We start from the raw sequence: 20,000 nt of genomic DNA, 5'->3' as shown, positions 1-20,000 counted from the left end.
GACCCGTCTGAATATTAAGGTTTACGAAACTCTGTCGGTGAAGACGACGTGTCTGACTGATCTGGGAGTTTAACTAAAGTGCAACCTGCTGGAAACGATTGAAGTGGTGTGTTGTTTCTGTACTAATCCTCGACTCAAAGCTTTTAGTTTTTTACACTGCAACGCTGGATTTGTTCCTTTTTTATATAATGTGAATTCATTTTTTGCGTCATTATGTTTTCTTTGATGTTTGGTGTTCAGAGCTGTGATTTATGGTCATGTTGATGATGATGATGATGATGATGATGATGATGATGATGATGATGATGATGATGACGATGATGATGTCGATGATGATGCTTTTGGTGTCCGTTCATTTTGAGTTGAAATCTTCACTCGGTTAAAAGCTTCATTCATAACGTTCATAACAACCAACCACGGAGGTTTGTTTGTGTTTTTAATACAAAGACAAAGCGGGAACATTAACTCTACATTCTGTCGTAAAGCCTTGAAAGTGGGGACGTCACGTTGTGCCTTTAACTGATATTAAAATGCATATTTTTGCTACATTCATGTCTACCTTTGTGTTTATGTTCTGTGTTCCTTGTTTTAAACTAACAATGGCCGTGGTGGAAGAAGCATTCAAATATATACAAAGAAACATGTAACGACAAAGAATTACCCAAAAAAACGACCATGAAGAATATCACCACAAAAACACTCACAACAAACACAAAGACTCGACAGCAACAGGGATGCAAAACAACCTCAAAGAGACAAAGAAGCAAAATCACCACAAAAAGACTCAAAATGAACACAGAGAGAATCAAATAGCAACAAAGACCCGACCACAAAGATCCAGCTACAAAGAGACACACACAAAGAGACAAACACACAAAGAGACAAAGACAAAGAGACAAACACACAAAGAGACAAAGACAAAGAGACAAAGATACACACACAAAGAGACAAACACAAAGAGACAAAGTTGTCTTTGTCTCTTTGTGTTTGTCTCTTTGAGACAAACACACAAAGAGACAAAGACAAAGAGACAAAGAGACACACACAAAGAGACAAACACAAAGAGACAAAGACAAAGAGACAAAGACAAAGAGACAAACACAAAGAGACAAACACAAAGAGACAAAGACAAAGAGACAAAGAGACACACACAAAGAGACAAACACAAAGAGACAAAGACAAAGAGACAAAGACAAAGAGACAAACACACAAAGAGACAAACACAAAAAGACAAAGAGACAAAGAGACAAAGAGACACACACATAGAGACAAACACAAAGAGACACACAAAGGTGTGTCTGTTCGGTGCAGAGTTAAACTCTAGTCGTGAATAAGACATTAAACACAGCTGGCCCGTCTCCACGTGACTCGTAACTCTTAATCTGCTCGTACCTGGAAAAGACGAGTCTTGGCGGAGAACCGGAGAGAGGAACCCGGCCGCCGCTCGCTGGGTTCTAATCTTCGTTCTGGTAATCTGGTTGATCCTCCGGTACACGCAGAGTCTCACTGCCGCGGAAACTAAACCCATCAACAGGAAAACAAAAGAAGGCCGCTCTGGAAACTTGAAGGTTCACTGCCAAAAACACCGAGATAAACCCACAGGCATGCTGGGAGAATCATGTCAATAACAGGTGTTCAGTCAGCTGTTCCTACACTGAGGTGATGCTTCATCAACAAACAAAGGTCAAAGGTCACTTACTGTGTCCACAACAACGACAAACAACAACTAAATCGCAGAGGGCTGATTATTAATCTGAACCGCCCTATAACCCCAAGTAGTTAGGACACAGGAAGTATATGAACACTTCTTAGGACACAGGAAGTATGTGAACCCAACTTAGGACAAGGAAGTATATGAACACTTTTTAGGACATAAGAAGTATATGAACACTTCTTAGGACACATGAAGTATATGCACACTTCTTAGGACATAGGAAGTGTATGAAAACTTCTTAGGACACAGGACATATATGAACACTTCTTAGGACACAGGACGTATATGCACACTTCTTAGGACATAGGAAGTATATGAATACTTCTTAGGACATAGGAAGTATATGAACACTTCGTAGAACACAGGAAGTATATGAACACTTCGTAGAACACAGGAAGTATATGAACACTTCTTTGGACACAGGAAGTATATGAAAACTTCTTTGGACACAGGAAGTATATGAAAACTTCTTAGGACGAGGAAGTACATGAACACTTCTTAGGACGAGGAAGTATGTGAACACTTTTTAGGACGAGGAAGTACATGAACACTTCTTAGGACGAGGAAGTATGTGAACACTTCCTAGGACGAGGAAGTATGTGAACCCAACTTAGGACCGAGGAAGTACATAAACACTTCTTAGGACACAGGAAGTATATGAACACTTCTTAGGACACAGGAAGTATATGAACACTTCTTAGGACACAGGAAGTATATGAAAACTTCTTAGGACACAGGAAGTATATGAAAACTTCTTAGGAAACAGGAAGTATGTGAATATTTCTTAGGACCGAGGAAGTATATGAACACCTTCTTCAACGTGGGAACGTCACATTCTGAATCATTAAAATGTTTCCACTTGTGGAGTCTGATAAAAAAGAAGAAGCTCCATCCTGATTAACCGCTGAAGGTCTGATCTGATTAACACGCTCAACATTGTTTCTCCGCTAAGCTGTTGATGCTCAGGCCTGGCTCTGAGTCTGAGGTGTCAGAAGATTGAGAAGTTCAAACTGTCCATAATGAACAGATTCATGTTGTAGTTTAAGTATGAACGCTTGGTGCCATTGTAACCACATTTGCTGGAAATGTGTAGACATGATCTGGGAGTGACCGTGACTAATTGGGTCCCATTTGACCAATAGGTGGCGCTGTAGCAGCATGAAACCTGTGTTCATGCACGACTGTCTTTGCGTATCTTGAGAACTGTTCATCTAAATCAGGGGTCGGCAACCTGCGGCTCTTTAGCCCTCTGTTGCGGCTCTTTAGCCCTCTGTTGCGGCTCTTTAGCCGTCTGTTGCGGCTCTTTAGCCGTCTGTTGCGGCTCTTTAGCCGTCTGTTGCGGCTCTTTAGCCGTCTGTTGCGGCTCTTTAGCCGTCTGTTGCGGCTCTTTAGCCGTCTGTTGCGGCTCTTTAGCCGTCTGTTGCGGCTCCCTGAGGCCTTGACAAAAAAAAGAAAAGAAAAAAAGACAACTTTTTTTTTTTTTTTTTTACCCAGTGGAAAAACTTTTAAAGGGAAGTCCTCTTATCTTGGAGTTTTAGGTGATATTGTGTCACTGAAAATAAAAATAAATGTTTGAATATTTCTTTCACTAAAATGTGCGTCACGTGGCTGTCAAGCCTCCGCCCTGCAGCTGCTCCTCGTGACTCAGAGCCCCGCCTCGCGCGCAGATGAGTGCAGAAGAGCGATTCCTCAACTGCTGCAGCAAACTGAGTAAAGTAGATCTACTTTCAGGAAGTGGATCACGTCTCCAAACTCCACTCCTGCTGCTGGTTCTGTGTCAGCTCATGAGACACCGAGGCGTCCGTTAGTAAACACGGATCCGTCCTCCGTTTGCGGTGCTCTAGTGAGGAGGACGCTCAGTGTAAACGTAGCAAAAGATATGCGTTTAAAATGTAAAGCTCACTGAAGAAGACAGGTATAACCTGCTACCTGCAGTTACAGGGCAACACTCTACCGCATGAGCCACAAATATAGATAGACCTGAAGGTCTGCATAGTGGTGTTTTTAATTAACCTTAATGTAGCCGACACATGACTATTTTTTGTTTAATAGTTATAAACAGGTATAATAGCAATACAATGTAAAAAAAAAAGTCTTCATTCTTGTTCTATATTTTCATAAATACAACAAACTATAGTTTTTTGTATATATAATATGACTACATATAAAACTTCAGAAGCTGTGATATCAAATAATTTTTGCGGCTCCAGACAATTTTTTTTTGGTGGAAAAAGGTCAAAATGGCTCTTTGGATACGAAAGGTTGCTGACCCCTGGTCTAAATCAACTTCACAAACAGTCACTTTGCATTTCTGTGCTTGTTTGCTGTCTCTGAGGTTTTTTTATGTCTTTACTGTCTCTTGTGGTTGTTTTGTGTTACTTGAAGATATTTTTGCGTCTCTTTATAGTCATTTTGTTTCTCTTTGTAGCCATTTCAAAGCCATTGTGTCTCGTGGAGGTTGTTTTGTATATATTTGTTGTCTTTTTTAATCTCTTTGTGGTCATTTTTCATCTTTTTGTCATTGGTTTGTGTCTCTTTGTGGTTATTGTGTGTCTCTTTGTGGTTATTTTGTATCTCTTTGTGGTTATTTTGTGTCTCTTTGTGGTTATTGTGTGTCTCTTTGTGGTTATTGTGTGTCTCTTTGTGGTTATTTTGTATCTCTTTGTGGTTATTTTGTGTCTCTTTGACGTTGTTATATCAAAACCTTGACAACTACTTGTTTATTTTCACCCCTCTAATTCTAATCTTTGTAACGTTCTCATTTCATGTCTTCTACCATCATCATCGTCATCTCTACCTCCTTCTGCTTAATGGATCGTGGTTATCTGGATCATGGATCATGCCTACTAGTCATTATATGAATCATTTCTGTCATATTCATGTAATGTGCTGTAGCTCTGTTACGTTATTCATTCTGGCCACATGACATCTATTGCTTCTGTCCATCCGGGGAGAGGGATCCTGAATGAATGAATGAATGAATATATATTTTATTAATCCCCAAGGGGAAATTTTTTTGTCGTCATCGGTAGCGCCTTACCACTTGAAATACAAACACACAAGATAAAAGATCAAATATATAAAGAAGCAACAGGGATGAGAGATATATACAAATTAAAATAAAGTCATATATATATATATATATATATATATATATATATTTATATATATATATAAATATATATTTAAATATACACAATAAAATAGAATAGAATACAACTAACCGGAATGAAATCTATTTATATTTACAGCTGAAGAGTGTATTCATTAATTAAGTAAATAAGTAAATTAGATAACAGATAGTGCAAAGTGCAAAATGCAAAGTATGGATCCTCCTCTGTTGCTCTCCCTCAGGTTTCTTCCACTTTTTTTCCCTGTGAAAGGGTTTTTACTATCTTTTTGGGGAGTTTTTCCTGATCCGATGTGAGGTCCCGGGACAGGGATGTCATGTTACAGATTGTAAAGCCCTCCGAGGCAAACTTGTATTTGTGATGTTGGGCTATATAAAATAAACTGAATTGAATTGAATGTCACAATACGTATTTGTTATCAAAAATGAAAATGATATAGATGTTTAAACTAAGCAGATATATAAAATAATCAGATTCCCAGTGTTCCTGTGAAGTTGTCATCATGGGTTTAAATGGATCACTACAAGTAGCGCTGAGCCAATGATAGACCAATGTTGGAGACATCGCAATACAGAAAGAAGCAATCTTTATGTTGGGTTTGTCTTTGTAGCTCCAGGAAGTCTTTTCCCAGGATTTTCACCATAAAAATAAAAAAGAACCTAAACTGTACTTGAGCGCAGGTCTTTCCACCTCTGTTTAACGCCTCAGTTTGAATGAAGCCCGTCGTCCTGCCTGTGGAGTGTCCACACATGACCTGGACCCGTCTGTGCCCTCCTCTCCGTCTGAACTGGGACACCAGGTGAGTCCGTTACATAACCAGCCTCCTCGTCCCTCGGCTGAACCTCGGCAGGTAAAGCCTCTTGGCTCGGCCTCTGGCAGCAGAACCTTTCTGCCCGGGCAGCCTGATCTCATTAGGGAGTTATTTTGGGTGCATCCTTGATTTCTGTCCTGCAGAACCTAAGAGGGTTAGCGAGTCCTGAGGTTTTGCTCTCTACCTGCAGAGTCACTGGATGTCGGCCGGCTCCATCTTCCTGCCTGCCGAGCCAGCGTATTTCTAACCCTTTTTTGACTCTTCATGTCGCGTTTCTTCGTCTCTCCAAAAGGACTTCAGACCCCTTCATCGAGCTCCCGTTGTTGTTCTTTAAACATCCGTCCACTGGGGATCATAGGAGGCCTGCGTTTCATCTGCTGGTTCCGTCTCTTTGCCCGAAACCCTTTTTCCTTCGGGGTGAGAGTCCCTCGTTCTTCCTTACCTTCCTTGGTTTTTCCTCGGTGCGCCCGTCGGACCGGACCAATGGGAAACCACGGCTCCAACCTGGACGACATCCTGGCGGAGGACATGCACCACTGGTACAACAAGTTCATGCGGGAGTCTCCGTCGGGCCTCATCACGCTGTTCGAGCTCAAGGCCATCCTGGGTCTGAGGGGCATGACGGAGAACGCCAACAGCTACGTGGACCAGGTCTTCCTCACCTTCGACATGGACGGGGTGCGTCTCTCTCTCTCTCACGCAGAAGGGTTTTTAATTTAAGCTTCTGAATTATTCTCCACCGCTGAAGGCTGGAGTTTCATTTTGTCCTATTTATATTTGGGGAAGTCTTTGCACCTGGTTTGTCCACTGGTTCAACTGGACCAGAACCAGTCTGAGCCTCACTGGAGCTGTAGTCCTTTATAGTGGCGTAAATGGTGAGGGGACATTTAGATTTGAGGAATATTTATATATTTATATTATTTATATATATATAGATATATGTTTGCATTTATAAATATTCCTATATGTGTGTGTATATATATCGTATATTTAAGTAATGTATTTGCTAAAATAAAGTTATAAATATTAATACTTCAACACACACACAGTGTAAAGTTTTGAGCTTAATCTTCTCAAAAAGGACCGAATGAAAATATATACAATATATACTGTATATATTAAAATGTTGCTATAGATCCGCCTTCTGATTAAACATAACTGTAAAATGTGTTAATGTTACCAACTGCTGTTCTGCAAAGTTTGGTCGTCCTAGCAGTTCAATGTTCAATGTTCACCTGTAAGGAATTCCCATCAGGGACTTCGGATTGAAAACAGAGAGTAGGAAGTGTTAAACTGTGACACAGGAGGCCGGGGTTAAAGGGATAGTTCAGTGTATTACCGATGGCAAAGGGTTTTAAAGTTTTAAAGGGTTAGTTCAGATCCGCCAAACTAACTGACTGATGCAGGCAGCAGTAGGCCAGCAGCGACGTTAGATCACTGTTTTAACCAGTCAGGGCCTGTAAGCCTTCTCTGCTGGCCTAGACAGAATCACAAGGTTATAGCTATTTTAGAATGTTATTTAAAAAAAAAATGAAATACAAAAAAATACAAAAATTACAGCTGAGGCACTGAAGCGCAGGTAGAAAATCCACGGCCCGCCACTGGTTTTACTCAATGGAGTCTGGCGTGTTTGCAGAGATCAGGAAAATTGTGTCTGACATTGAGATAAAGAGGCGAAGATATTCTAAATATTACAACGTTCACTGGAACTGATAGGGATTATTTTAGGAGTCTAGAATACGTCCACAGCAGCTCATCGCTTCCTTTAAACTCCGCCTACTGCAGTACATCATTCGACCACACTTCCAAACACCACTACCACCTCTTAACGTTATTATTGCTATTGTTCCCAAAACGTCACCTGGCGGGTGTGTAATGTGGAGAGTCCTCATAAAACATCCTCGGAAGTATTTCATGTTTAAAAGGTAAGATATACTGTGTGATTACATCACAGCATTACAGCTGTGTTAAAGAACGAAACATAGACGTTCTGAAAAGTTGCAGAAATATTGTATTTGTACAAAGGTTCGAAACAGATCTGGACATTTTTAGTTTTAGACGTTGAGAGGACAGTTTGAGAACGTGAGGATGGGTTGGTGGTCCCCACTCTGACCAGGTTGGTGGTCCCCACTTTGACCGGGTTGGTGGTCCCCACTTTGACCGGGTTGGTGGCCCCCGCTTTGACCAGGTTGGTGGTCCCCACTCTGACCAGGTTGGTGGACCCCGCTTTGACCAGGTTGGTGGCCCCCGCTTTGACCGGGTTGGTGGACCCCACTCTGACCAGGTTGGTGGACCCCGCTTTGACCAGGTTGGTGGACCCCGCTCTGACCGGGTTGGTGGACCCCGCTTTGACCAGGTTGGTGGACCCCGCTCTGACCGGGTTGGTGGTCCCCACTTTGACCGGGTTGGTGGTCCCCACTTTGACCAGGTTGGTGGACCCCGCTCTGACCGGGTTGGTGATCCCCGCTTTGACCGGGTATTTTTTAATATTTTTAAAATGGAAGAAACATCTTAACTCAAGGTCCACCAATTATCTTTTAATGGAGCTTTTAACTGCATGTCATGGCTTTCATCTGTAGATTGCGTTGGACATATGAAGAGGACCGTAAAGTATATTCCCTAAAGTAAAATATAAACCTTCACTGTAAAACATTGTGCTCTTATTTTGAAGGTTAACCAGAGGTTTGGTCTCTTATTATTTTAACTGCACGTCTGCACACATTAAGATGCGTTCTGACCCTAAACTCTCCTTCCATACATCCTCTGGTGTTCTGTGTGAATGACAGACATCAGAGCCTTAAACATGCGCTCCTGAATCAGGACAAAGAAGGCCGACACACAGCTTCCATTGGCTCTCTGTCTAATTGGCTTTGGTCGTGTGCATGAAGAGTCATTATCCCCGACTGTGCGTCAAAGACCAGCTCACGGATTAGTGGCGTGGCGGTGAAGTTCAGGGAGGAAGAGGTCGACTCCTCCGAGGAAAGGAAACCAGAATGCAACGTTAAAAAGTTCTTTTAAATCAGGTCAACCCTCGTTTTGGTTTGATGGAGGTCAATAAACACGAAAAGTACTGCGATCAGTATTAATAAAAACTAGTATGAATACCACGCTGTAAAAATACTCTGTTACAATGAAAGTACCCATACCATGCTGTAAAAATACTCAGTTACAATAAAAGTACTAATACCACAAGGAACAAATACTCTAGTTACAGTCAAAGTACTAATATCACACTGTAAAAATACTCTGGTTACAATATAAGTACCAATACCACATTGTAAAAATACTCTGGTTACAATAGAAGTACCAATATCACACTGTAAAAATACTCTGGTTACAGTCAAAGTACTTAATAAACATTTAAAAAAACTGATCCCTCTGCTCCACCTTGCAGGACGGCTACATCGACTTCGTGGAATACATCGCGGCCGTCAGTCTGATGCTGAAGGGAGAAATCAACCAGAAACTAAAGTGGTACTTCAAACTGTTCGACCAGGACGGCAATGGCAAGATCGACAAGGAAGAGCTGGAGACCATCTTCTCGGTAAGAAGAGACAAGAGAGCGAAACCCAGAATAAATGTCCATGAAACCACTTCGTTAGAGAAAATGACTCAAATGAAGTAAAAAAAGAGAGATCCGCTTAAAAAGACAAGGGACATTTCTGAAAGGTATTTTAGTTAGTACAGTTAGTGACAGTGTGGGCTCCATCAGGGGCGGGGCTTAGCTAACAGTCTCTTCCTTCCGTTTTTTCTTGGGTTGGGTTTAAACACGAATGTCTAACAATCAACCTCCGAAACGCTAGAGACCCTTCATCCGTTTCCGTCTCTACAAGCGGATGTTTTTTTGATCGCATCTTCTTCTGACGACGGTTTGGAAATATCTTCACGAAGACCAAATTCAAATAAAGGACCTTTAATATTGATGTTAGTTTCTTTATCTAGAAACTAAAAGACCTCAAGCTGAAAGTTCAGTAAATAAAAATAAAAACATGTATTTATTAAACAGGGTGATTTGGAAAGCGACTCCTGTTATTGTTGTTTTTGGATTTAACTAAATTATTATTTTTCGGGGAAATAACTCGACAGACATATCTAAAGATTTGATTTTGAATTTTTCTGGATTTTCTTGGCTTTCTTTAGGTATTCATATCGATCCTGTAAAATCCAGAAATTACGAGTATAATTTGCAACAAAAAGAAAGTTGTGCCTCAATTAAAAAAAAGTATAAAGTATGTGAACATTACATTTATTAACATTTCCTCATATTAAGAGAAGCATCACATTTCCTCTTAAACATATTTACTAATATGTTGCATATGATAGAAATATAATCTGTTCAGTCTCAAATATTCCAAAAGACAGTATAAAAAAGTATTTAAAAAAGTATTAAAAATGAGATGAAGAAGATTTCTGGAAGGAACGATGCAAAAAAATGCATTTCATAACAAAATAAACCCACAAACTGTGAAGCTGCTGAGTAATAAGAACTGAAGCTGCTGCTTTGCTGCTGCCGACAGAAAACTGGGTTGGATGGATTATCTCTGAAATTAGATGAGTGTTAATCTGCTGACCTCATGGATCAGCTGACAGGAAGTGAGCCACGTCCAGCAGTCAGTCTGGACGAGTCGCAGCGATAAACCCTCTGCAACTCAGGCGCTTTTCACTCAGAATTAAAAACAAAAAGGGGAAAATAAAAAATGTTAATTTACTTGTACAATCCTTTTTTGAAAATCGGGCCATAGTCAAATGGTAAAAATGTAAAAACAAGCTAGAAAAGTGACGATTATCTTGAAATGGAATTTAAAAAAAAGAAATGCTAAAATGTGGACGAGGAAAGGAAAATGAAAACGTGAAATAACATTTTTTATGCCATTTTCTCCATTCGTTTTCCCGTTTCCAATTCTGGGCAAATGATCCTTAAATGCCCAACGTTTGATCACGACTCATTCACAGAATCTTTGACTCTGTTCTCCTGTTTCTACGATATCCGTCCGAGTGAGACTGTGTGTGTGTGTGTGTCTCCCCCTGCAGGCCATCCAGGACATTACACGGAACAGAGACACCGACCCCGAGGACATCGTCTCGGTCATATTTGAAAAGATCGATGTGAAGGGAGAAGGTAAAGAACTAGTTGCTGTAAATATGATCATTGTTATTGCCTATTGTCTTAACAAGTAAAGTAAAGCCCATTCAGTTTCCTGTCAGAACTAGGGATGGACATCGTTTGGGTTTTTCCCAATATCGGTGCTATAAGGATACTTTAAATGATACCGGTGCTAAAAGGATACTTTAAATGATACCGGTGCTAAAAGGATACTTTAAGATACCAGTGCTAAAAAGGATACTTTAAGATACCAGTGCTAAAAGGATACTTTAAGATACCAGTGCTAAAAGGATACTTTAAATGATACCGGTGCTAAAAGGATACTTTAAGATACCAGTGCTAAAAGGATACTTTAAATGATACCGGTGCTAAAAGGATACTTTAAGATACCAGTGCTAAAAGGATACTTTAAGATACCGGTGCCTAAACGGCGCCGGAACCGATACTTCAAAAAACATTGGCACCGGTTTTCGGTACCCAACCCTAACCATAAGGCCTCTGTCCCATCGTTTGACCCCACTCAGGTGAGCTGACCCTGGAGGAGTTCATTGAGGGAGCCCGAGACCACGAGGACATCATGGACATGCTGAAGAACCTCATGGACCTGACGCCGGTGTTAGTCATCATCGTGGAGGGCCGGACGGGCTGAGAGCGCCGAGCAGGGAGGCGCAAAGACGCCAAAGACGACAAAGACTGACCGAAGCAGAAGTCCTCCAGCTTCCACCCCCACATCCCGAAAAAGTTTAAACCCGTACCCCCACTGCCCTTCACTGAGGAAAGACTCGCTCAGTCTTCTTGAGGACGCTGAGGTTTCGTGAGACGGAGGCGGCGGAAAAAACAACGGACGCCAAAAAAGTAAAAGTTTGCGATCGGCCGCTCCGGCTGCTCGTCTCCGGTGTTTGTTTGAAAACAAACGGATTCATTTTTGGACAAAGATATCTTTGAAGAAGACTTTGATGATCCCGTTTTCCCCCAGCAGCCACCTTGATCCTTCAAGAAGGAAAATCCACCGCTAATGAATCCGTCTTTCAGATTTTGTTGTTTGTGTAAAAAAAAAAAAAAGAGTTAAAACCCACAGAACTTAATTTTAAACAATAGTGGCGATGATTCCAGTTTCCAAAAATACCAAATATTACGTTCAGGGTACGGCGTTGAAGCCTCGTTGGTTCCTTGAACACAACACAGACGACCATCGATGCTCTTCTTTACTCTCTGATCCAATAGAACACTTTAGGTTTTGTTCTTCCGAACGCAATAAAAGAAAAAGGATGTTCTTGGAACCAAGTACTCAAAACTCCTCCCGGTCCAAAAAACTACTTATTTTACATTTTACATTTTGCACGTTGCATTTTGCGTTTGAATCCGATCAACATCTTCCAATCCAAAAACTGCTGGTTGCGTCTCCGAGAGCAGAGCATGCTGGGAGTCTTTTCTCTGAATCGGCTGATCCTCTTTCAGGCCGTTAAAAGGTTTAGCATTCTGAGCCGTAATGGAGCAGATTTACAGACAGCTTCACCAAACACAGATTTAACTCTTCAGGACACGCAAGCGGCCGCCTGCAGCCAGAGGAGATGAACTTTAGAGCTAAAAAAAAAGTGGCTCAAACTTCACGCTTCACTTTAATGAAAACCCAAAGAATCTACGTTTCATTAAAGGCCAGTCCAGAGAGCCGCCAAGGCCAAACCGGGTCAGATCGGGTCTGACCAGTAAAGCTGTGCAATTTATTGATTAGTTGATAACTATTAAATTAAAAATCTGCAACTATTTTTAAGATCAGGACCTCTGGGTCGTCGTGGACCTTTTTCACAATGTTTTGACATTTTATAGACAAAACGTCTTAATTGATAATAAAAAAATCAACAGATTACAATTAGAATAATCGTTAGTTGCAGTTGTTTGGTTTCCCTTCAGATGAGCACTTCCTGTCCAGTGAAAACCTCGTCTCTCCAGGTGTGTTGGTGTTGAGTGTTTGTGATGAACTGAAGGATGAAGTTCTACTTTTCTTAAAGCTGGAAAGCATCGTCACAGAGATGAACACAGTTAGTTATTTTTATACGAGGTTCTCACAGGACAGAGCGAGTACTTTAAGTACATTTAGATGGTAATACTTACATACTTTTACTTTTGTGCAAAATCGGTATACTGTCGTTCATTTCAAGTCTGTCAACGTTTTAAACTGCTTCAATGTTTGAATGGATGAACTTTATTTTACAGCTTTAGTTCGTTAGTTTAGTGCGACTGGTCTGTTATTTTGACGTTAAAAAGGAATCCACTGAATGATTTTTACTTTTATACGATGACTAGTGAGACAAGATCAAGAGGACGGAGGTGGAATGTTTGAGAAGAGGAAACTGGTTCGATGGCGGAGGCCATTCTGCCCATAAAGCTGCTAACGGGTAGTCTAGTCAGATCGGTCCTGCAGGTTAGCATCAGCGCTAACAGTTAGCATCAGTGCTAACAGTTGGCATAAGTGCTAACAGTTGGTATCATTGCTAGCAGTTAGTATCAGTGCTAACAGTTAACATCAATGTTAACAGTTGGCATCAGCACTAACATTTAGCATCAGCGCTAACAGTTGGCATAAGCGCTAACAGTTGGCATAAGTGCTAACAGTTGGCATCAGTGCTAACAGTTGGTATCAGTTGGCATCAGTGCTAACAGTTGGTATCATTGCTAACAGTTAGTATCAGTGCTAACAGTTAACATCAATGTTAACAGTTGGCATCAGCACTAACAGTTGGTATCATCGCTAAAAGTTGGCATCAGTGCTAACAATTGGCATCAGTGCTAACAATTGGCATCAGTGCTAACAGTTGGCATCAGCGCTAACAGTTGGTATCATCACTAACAGTTGGCATCAGTGCTAACAGTTGGTATCAGTTAGCATCAATGTTAACAGTTAGCATCAATGTTAACAGTTGGCATCAGTGCTAACAGTTGGCATCAGTGCTAACAGTTGGCATCAGTTTGCATCAATGTTAACAGTTAGCATCAATGCTAACAGTTGGCATAAGTGCTAACAGTTGGTATCATCGCTAACAGTTGGCATCAGTTTGCATCAATGTTAACAGTTAGCATCAATGCTAACAGTTGGCATAAGTGCTAACAGTTGGTATCATCGCTAACAGTTGGCATCAGTGCTAACAGTTGGCATCAGTTTGCATCAATGTTAACAGTTAGCATCAATGCTAACAGTTGGCATAAGTGCTAACAGTTGGTATCATCGCTAACAGTTGGCATCAGTGCTAACAGTTGGCATCAGTGCTAACAGTTAGCATCAGCACTAATGGTCCTTATTGTGCAATAGAGACTTTTACAGTCAACATGTGTAAAACTAAGTTAATTTCAACCAATCATGTTTTGTGTTGCCTTATCAATAAAGTTTTCAAACAAAACGAGTCGCTTCGTTTAAACTCTCGACAATCAATCTTCGTTATTGTTGATGTTTTTATTGTGAGAATCATTTTTCTCTTGGAAGGTGAATCATTACATCACACAGAGAGAGGATGAATTCATCTTTATTTTTAGTATTTGAAAATACAGAAAAACCAAACATAACAATCGTCCTTCAGTTTCCTTTTGGTCCACGTTGTTTTATTTCCTAAAACCAGGAAGTAGATCTTCATGTTCAGGTTCTTGTAGCCGGTTGGACTCTAAAGTTCTGTTTACTCGTTTGCGTCTCTTGAGTGCAGCAACATCACATCCATCAGGGTTTAATACCACGCACTTTATTCATAATAAATTACTTTATTGTTTGCCTTAAATCTGCGTCTCCCTCTTGTCGTGACAACATTTCCAACGTCTGAGATGTCAACGTTAGCGGTTTTAAATAAATAAAACTGTTTCAGCTGAGCTGATGCATCATCCACACCGGGTCGAGGGAGGCTGGAATCTATCCCAGCATGCATTGCTTCTGCGTCCAGGCCGTGCAGAAGCTGCTGTTGAGGTTCTCGTTGAAGCTCTGAACAATGAAAAGGAATCTCTTTTTTTAGATTCTTTAATGAATATACCGTAAAAGTCGGGTTACAAGCGCAAGCTAGGAGCAGCGCTAGCTAGCTAGCACTGCCGCTAGCCACGTCCCCACTGCCCAAGTCGGGTGTCGACCCTGGTCCCGCTACCTTTGGCGGTTTTTGGGGAGCTAGCGGACGTTAGCGGAGAAGTAACGGAGCGCTAGCAGGAGCGCTAGCTGGCTACAACGGGGAGCTAACAGGGATACTGACTGAAGGTAGTAGCGGCTCGTAACCCGACGTTTACGGTAACTTGTTAGTGTCGCCTCTTCGGGTGAAAATGTTGTTTTAAGGCTAAATACCAACAAATATGGATTGAAGCAGAATATCTCGTTGGATAAAAAACATGTTGTGAATTTTGTATAATTTAGTTAACAGGATGTCGAGTCTCCGGCTGTTGAAGCTCATCAGACCGGATGTTTCAGCGCTGAATTAGTTAATAAACAAAGGGTTTCCATTTGAAGTCGTCGTGTTTGTAAACCAGCGTCTCCTCTTGAGCCTCAGAACATCAAACAGGAAGTTGTGTAACTCGATTGTTCTGTCGCTTCCTGTCTGGAGCTGAAGTCCACAGTTGAGGATCGACATGTCGAGGTTCAGGATAGATGATGTCATCATTTGAGTCAGAGAACTGATGCAGAAGAAGAAGAGTCGCTGCCTCCTGACTGGTCAGCGTCTGCTGCCTTGCTCAGGGGCTCGTGTGCAGGATGAAGGTGGCTGGGTGTTTCTGGGGTTTTGGGATTGGGGATCAAACCGCCGACCGCTCACAGCGGCGTGGGCTCCTCCGCCGGCCGCAGCAGGCTGGCGTACAGGCGCAGGAAGGAGAGGCAGACGCCCAGGGAGCAGTACACCGAGGTGGCCAGCAGGGGGAGGAAGGGCAGCTTCTGTTGCCACGGCGACAGCGGGAAGACCACCTCGCAGGCCAGCGCCACGGCAACGAGGCCCAGCAGGTAGACGGACTCCAGGGGACGCAGCAGAGCCGGGCTGGAGGAGGACGCAAAGCACTCTGGGTAGTCCAACTCACCACTGTGTGAGTACATGGACCCGGTTCTATCTGGTCACATGACATCTATTGTACTTCTGGTCACTTTTGAAGTATTGTATACTCTACACGTTATAATAACACTTTTTTACCCGTGAAGTTTCCTGAGAGCCGTGAAAGAGTAGATGGTGAACATCAGCATCAGACACGCTTTGATAGGCAGCTCTGCAACGCACATTTAATAAAGTCATTATTATTTCATTATAATGTTCACATCAACACAAATAACCACAAGAGGTCAGAGGTCACGGCTCCTGACAGCTGATAGGACGACAGCTGCTTCACAACCTCACATTTTAGAGAAGACATTTCTAAAAGAGGAAGTATTCCATTACAGAAGTATGTATTATACACTTCTATATATTATATACTTCATAATATTATTCTGGCGTTTACCTGCGGGGGTGAAGATCAGCGGGAACAGCGAGTAATGACCTGTGGTGGTCAGGACCAGAAATATCCCAGCATCCTCTCTGCTCTCGACCGCCAGGAAGCTGCAGGAAGAAAAAACAGACAAAAGAAATTCACTTGTAACCTGAAGAGTTCACCTGAGGGGCAGGACGGGCTCACCTGAGGGGCAGGACGGGCTCACCTGAGGGGCAGGACGGGCTCACCTGAGGGGCAGGACGGGCTCACCTGAGGGGCAGGACGGGCTCACCTGAGGGGCAGGACGGGCTCACCTGAGGGGCAGGATGGCGAGCAGGATGGCCTTCTCGTGGACGTGCCAGCCGAACATGAAGGAGCCGAGAGCGCACAGCAGCAGGCAGCGCAGGAAACCCCGCGCACCGCGAGGACGCCGGCAGATGGACGCCAGCGCCGGCTGCAGAGAGGAAGGACGGCAGCATTAGCCGGAACTCTACCGCTCGCGCTAGCCGGAACTCTACCGCTCGCGCTAGCCGGAACTCTACCGCTCGCGCTAGCCGGAACTCTACCGCTCGCGCTAGCCGGAACTCTACTGTATTTCTCTACTGAGTTTCCACCTCACCAGGATGGAGAGCAGCGTGCAGACGAGTGTGACGGCGGGCGTGACGGAGGGGAGGACCGAGTGCTGGAACTCCTGAACCAAACCGCCTGTCATGGAGGCTCGAGGAAGCCCCGCCTCCTCCAGCAGCTTCAGACGGACACCTGAACAGGTAGACGTTTCTGTTACAGCCAATCAATTCATCACGAAGATCAATGCTCTGCCTTCATAAACTAATATTTCACTTTTAACATAACTTTCTTAAACTTATAACCAAAACCAACAAAGTGGGTAAAAGTTAAATGTCGTGAAATGACGTTTGAGAGCAATGTAAGAAAGTATACAAAGAAGTGTATGAGTCCCACCGAGCAGCGCCAGGCCTTTGTCCAGCAGGTTGTAGGGGGCCCAGGCGTTGGGGGCCCAGTAGGCGTGGCAGAGGCCCCTCTTGAAGGGGAAGAGCCGGGACAGCACCTGAGGCAGCTGGCCCTGGAGACCAGAGGAGAGTAAGCAAGCGGCAGCTTCCTACGGCTCGGTCTGCTCAGAGACGAAAGATCATATTTGTGTTCAAGTAAAGAGTCTGATGAGGAAGACTCCAGTCACCATGGCGACGAAGGGCCCGAAGGACAGAGCGCAGACGAAGGCCACGATGCTGCCGAGAGCGAGCAGCCGGAGCGGACTGAAGCTCCTCCACCTGATGGAGCCGTCTATGCACACACACACACACACACACACACACACACACACACACACGTCTAACTTATCATAAACAACAAAAGAGTGGCGCGTGATTGTTTGTGTGTGTATGTATGTATGTATATATATATATATATATATATATATATATATATATATATATATATATATATATATATATATATATATATATATATATATATATATATATATATATATATCTCTCTCTGCATGTGTGTGTGTCTGCATGTGTGCGTGTGCATGTGTGTGTGTGTCTGCATGTGTGTGTGTGTGTGTTACCGCTGTGGTCCTGTGTGAAGCAGTAGCTCCTCAGCAGGTAAACCCCGTAGGCCGGAGCCACGTACAGGTAGATGTGCTTCAGGTTGAGCAGCACGGAGAACAGCAGCGCCCCCTGCAAGTGATGGTGCTGTCACACACACACACACACACACACACACACACACACACACACACACACGAAGTGAAGCGGCCCGTTGGAAGGAAAACAACGTCGTTGTTGCGTCACCAGACGAACCTGCAGGTGTTTGGCCACAGAGAGAAGCAGGAAACCGAACAGGAAGCCGTTGTACTGGAAATGAATGTCTGAGGGAGAAGTGAAGGAGACTCCATATATATATTATTAATATTATTATTAATATGAAACAAAGCTACTAATAATGGACACGTTCATTCATTTGAGGTTTTAGTATTTTATTTTGTTAAATTCTTAACTGAATATCCCTTAAAGTTTGTTGTTGTTTTTAAAGTATAGAAACGAGCTACATAAAAAAACACTTAATTGTAAAATAATTAACTTGCAGGTTAAATAATTATTTCTTGAACCAGTTTTTAAAAAAAAAAAAAGGAAAAAATATATGTATTTGGAGTACGACAAAAAAAAACTAGAAAATTTGAAGAATTTGATTTAATCTCTACTTTGCTTTGTTTTTTTAGTTTCTTGTAAATATTTGAAAACTAATGTTTAAAAAAAAACTGCTTTCCTCACCAAAGGAAATGAATGTCTGAGGGAGAAGTGAAGGAGACTCCATATATATATATATTATTAGTATTATTAATATGAAACAGAGCTACTAATGATGGACACGTTCATTCATTTGAGGTTTTAGTATTTTATTTTGTTAAATTCTAGCTGAAGTGTGTTGTTTTTAAAGTATAGAAATGAGCTACATGAAAAGAAAAAACTTAATTGTATTATTATTTAATAAATAACTAAAAAAATATTTCTGGAACCAGTTTAAAAATGAAAAAAGTAGCATTTTTTTTTACCATTTTACATCCAGAATCTTTCTCCTGATCCCAACCCTTCTGGTCCAAGAAGCTTTTTAATGAATACAAAAAGGGAGAAAAAGTTTTTTAAAAGAAGGATACGGTCGACGACGAGGAGGCCGAAGTTCCAGAGCAGCAGAACCGCCAGGACGAAGGACGGGCGGCTCAAAACGTCCCGCGGGCCTTTTGGCTCCTGAACGCACCGGCAGCACCTGGAGGACAGAGAGCCAATCAGGACGAAGCTGCTGAGAGACACCCCGCCAAAATAAAAGTCTGATGGAAAGGTTGGGTCCATAGAATAGTTTCATATCGTGATGAAGTTACTTTATACAACGATAGAACAAACAAAAACACACAATACAACAAAAGACCTCAAGCAGTGAACTAAACGCGTGACAGTCTCTGTGCGTGTCTATGTATGTGTGCGTGTGTATGTATGTGTGTGTGTGTGTGCGTGTGTGTGCGTGTGTGTGTCTCTGTATGTGTCTATGTATGTGTCTATGTATGTGTGTGTGTGTGCGTCTCTGTATGTGTCTATGTATGTGTGTGTGTGTGCGTCTCTGTATGTGTCTATGTATGTGTGTGTGTGTGCGTCTCTGTATGTGTCTATGTATGTGTGTGTGTCTCTGTATGTGTCTATGTATGTGTGTGTGTGTGTGTGCGTGTGTGTCTCTGTATGTGTCTATGTATGTGTGTGTGTGTGTGTGTGTGTGTGTGCGTCTCTGTATGTGTCTATGTATGTGTGTGTGTCTCTGTATGTGTCTATGTATGTGTGTGTGTGTGTGTGTGCGTGTGTGTCTCTGTATGTGTCTATGTATGTGTGTGTGTGTGTCTCTGTGTGTGTCTCTGTATGTGTCTATTTATGTGTGTGTGTGTGTGTCTCTGTATGTGTCTATGTGTCTCTGTATGTGTCTATGTATGTGTGTGTGTGTCTCTGTATGTGTCTCTGTATGTGTCTATGTATGTGTGTGTGTGTCTCTGTATGTGTCTATGTGTCTCTGTATGTGTCTATGTATGTGTGTGTGTGTCTCTGTATGTGTCTATGTGTCTCTGTATGTGTCTCTGTGTCTCTGTATGTGTCTATGTGTCTCTGTATGTGTCTCTGTATGTGTCTATGTGTCTCTGTATGTGTCTATGTGTCTCTGTATGTGTCTATGTATGTGTGTGTGTGTGTGCGTCTCTGTATGTGTCTATGTATGTGTGTGTGTCTCTGTATGTGTCTATGTATGTGTGTGTGTGTGTCTCTGTGTGTG

The 20,000-nt window shown here is 42.3% G+C and overlaps 2 protein-coding genes across 2 annotated transcripts in view; one reads left to right on the top strand and one right to left on the bottom strand.

The window, feature by feature from the left end:
* Positions 1 to 11,409, top strand: part of stim1b (stromal interaction molecule 1b) — a gene marked incomplete at both ends in the record, with an annotated part of 61,014 nt that extends 49,605 nt beyond the window's left edge. Inside the window, 4 exons of the mRNA XM_079238040.1 lie at positions 6,133 to 6,334; positions 9,051 to 9,200; positions 10,688 to 10,775; positions 11,285 to 11,409. Of these exons, the coding sequence (XP_079094166.1) occupies positions 6,133 to 6,334; positions 9,051 to 9,200; positions 10,688 to 10,775; positions 11,285 to 11,409 (565 nt within the window). The remainder of the gene's footprint in view (positions 1 to 6,132; positions 6,335 to 9,050; positions 9,201 to 10,687; positions 10,776 to 11,284) is intronic.
* A 2,853-nt stretch (positions 11,410 to 14,262) lies between these two features.
* The window catches only part of alg8 (ALG8 alpha-1,3-glucosyltransferase), a 10,004-nt gene continuing 4,266 nt past the window's right edge, over positions 14,263 to 20,000 (bottom strand). Inside the window, exons 2-11 of the mRNA XM_079234761.1 lie at positions 18,850 to 18,959; positions 17,996 to 18,063; positions 17,761 to 17,887; positions 17,368 to 17,471; positions 17,133 to 17,253; positions 16,792 to 16,931; positions 16,487 to 16,626; positions 16,203 to 16,300; positions 15,899 to 15,971; positions 14,263 to 15,748 (exon numbers count right to left, since the gene is read on the bottom strand). Coding sequence (XP_079090887.1) covers positions 15,529 to 15,748; positions 15,899 to 15,971; positions 16,203 to 16,300; positions 16,487 to 16,626; positions 16,792 to 16,931; positions 17,133 to 17,253; positions 17,368 to 17,471; positions 17,761 to 17,887; positions 17,996 to 18,063; positions 18,850 to 18,959 — 1,201 coding nt within the window. The 3' untranslated portion in view covers positions 14,263 to 15,528. The remainder of the gene's footprint in view (positions 15,749 to 15,898; positions 15,972 to 16,202; positions 16,301 to 16,486; positions 16,627 to 16,791; positions 16,932 to 17,132; positions 17,254 to 17,367; positions 17,472 to 17,760; positions 17,888 to 17,995; positions 18,064 to 18,849; positions 18,960 to 20,000) is intronic.

This window comes from Taurulus bubalis (genome assembly GCF_910589615.1).
Source record: "Taurulus bubalis genome assembly, chromosome: 2".
Taxonomy (NCBI): Eukaryota; Metazoa; Chordata; class Actinopteri; order Perciformes; family Cottidae; genus Taurulus; species Taurulus bubalis.
The sequence above is the reverse complement of the archived record's forward strand: the minus strand, read 5'-3'. Positions and strand labels throughout refer to the sequence as shown.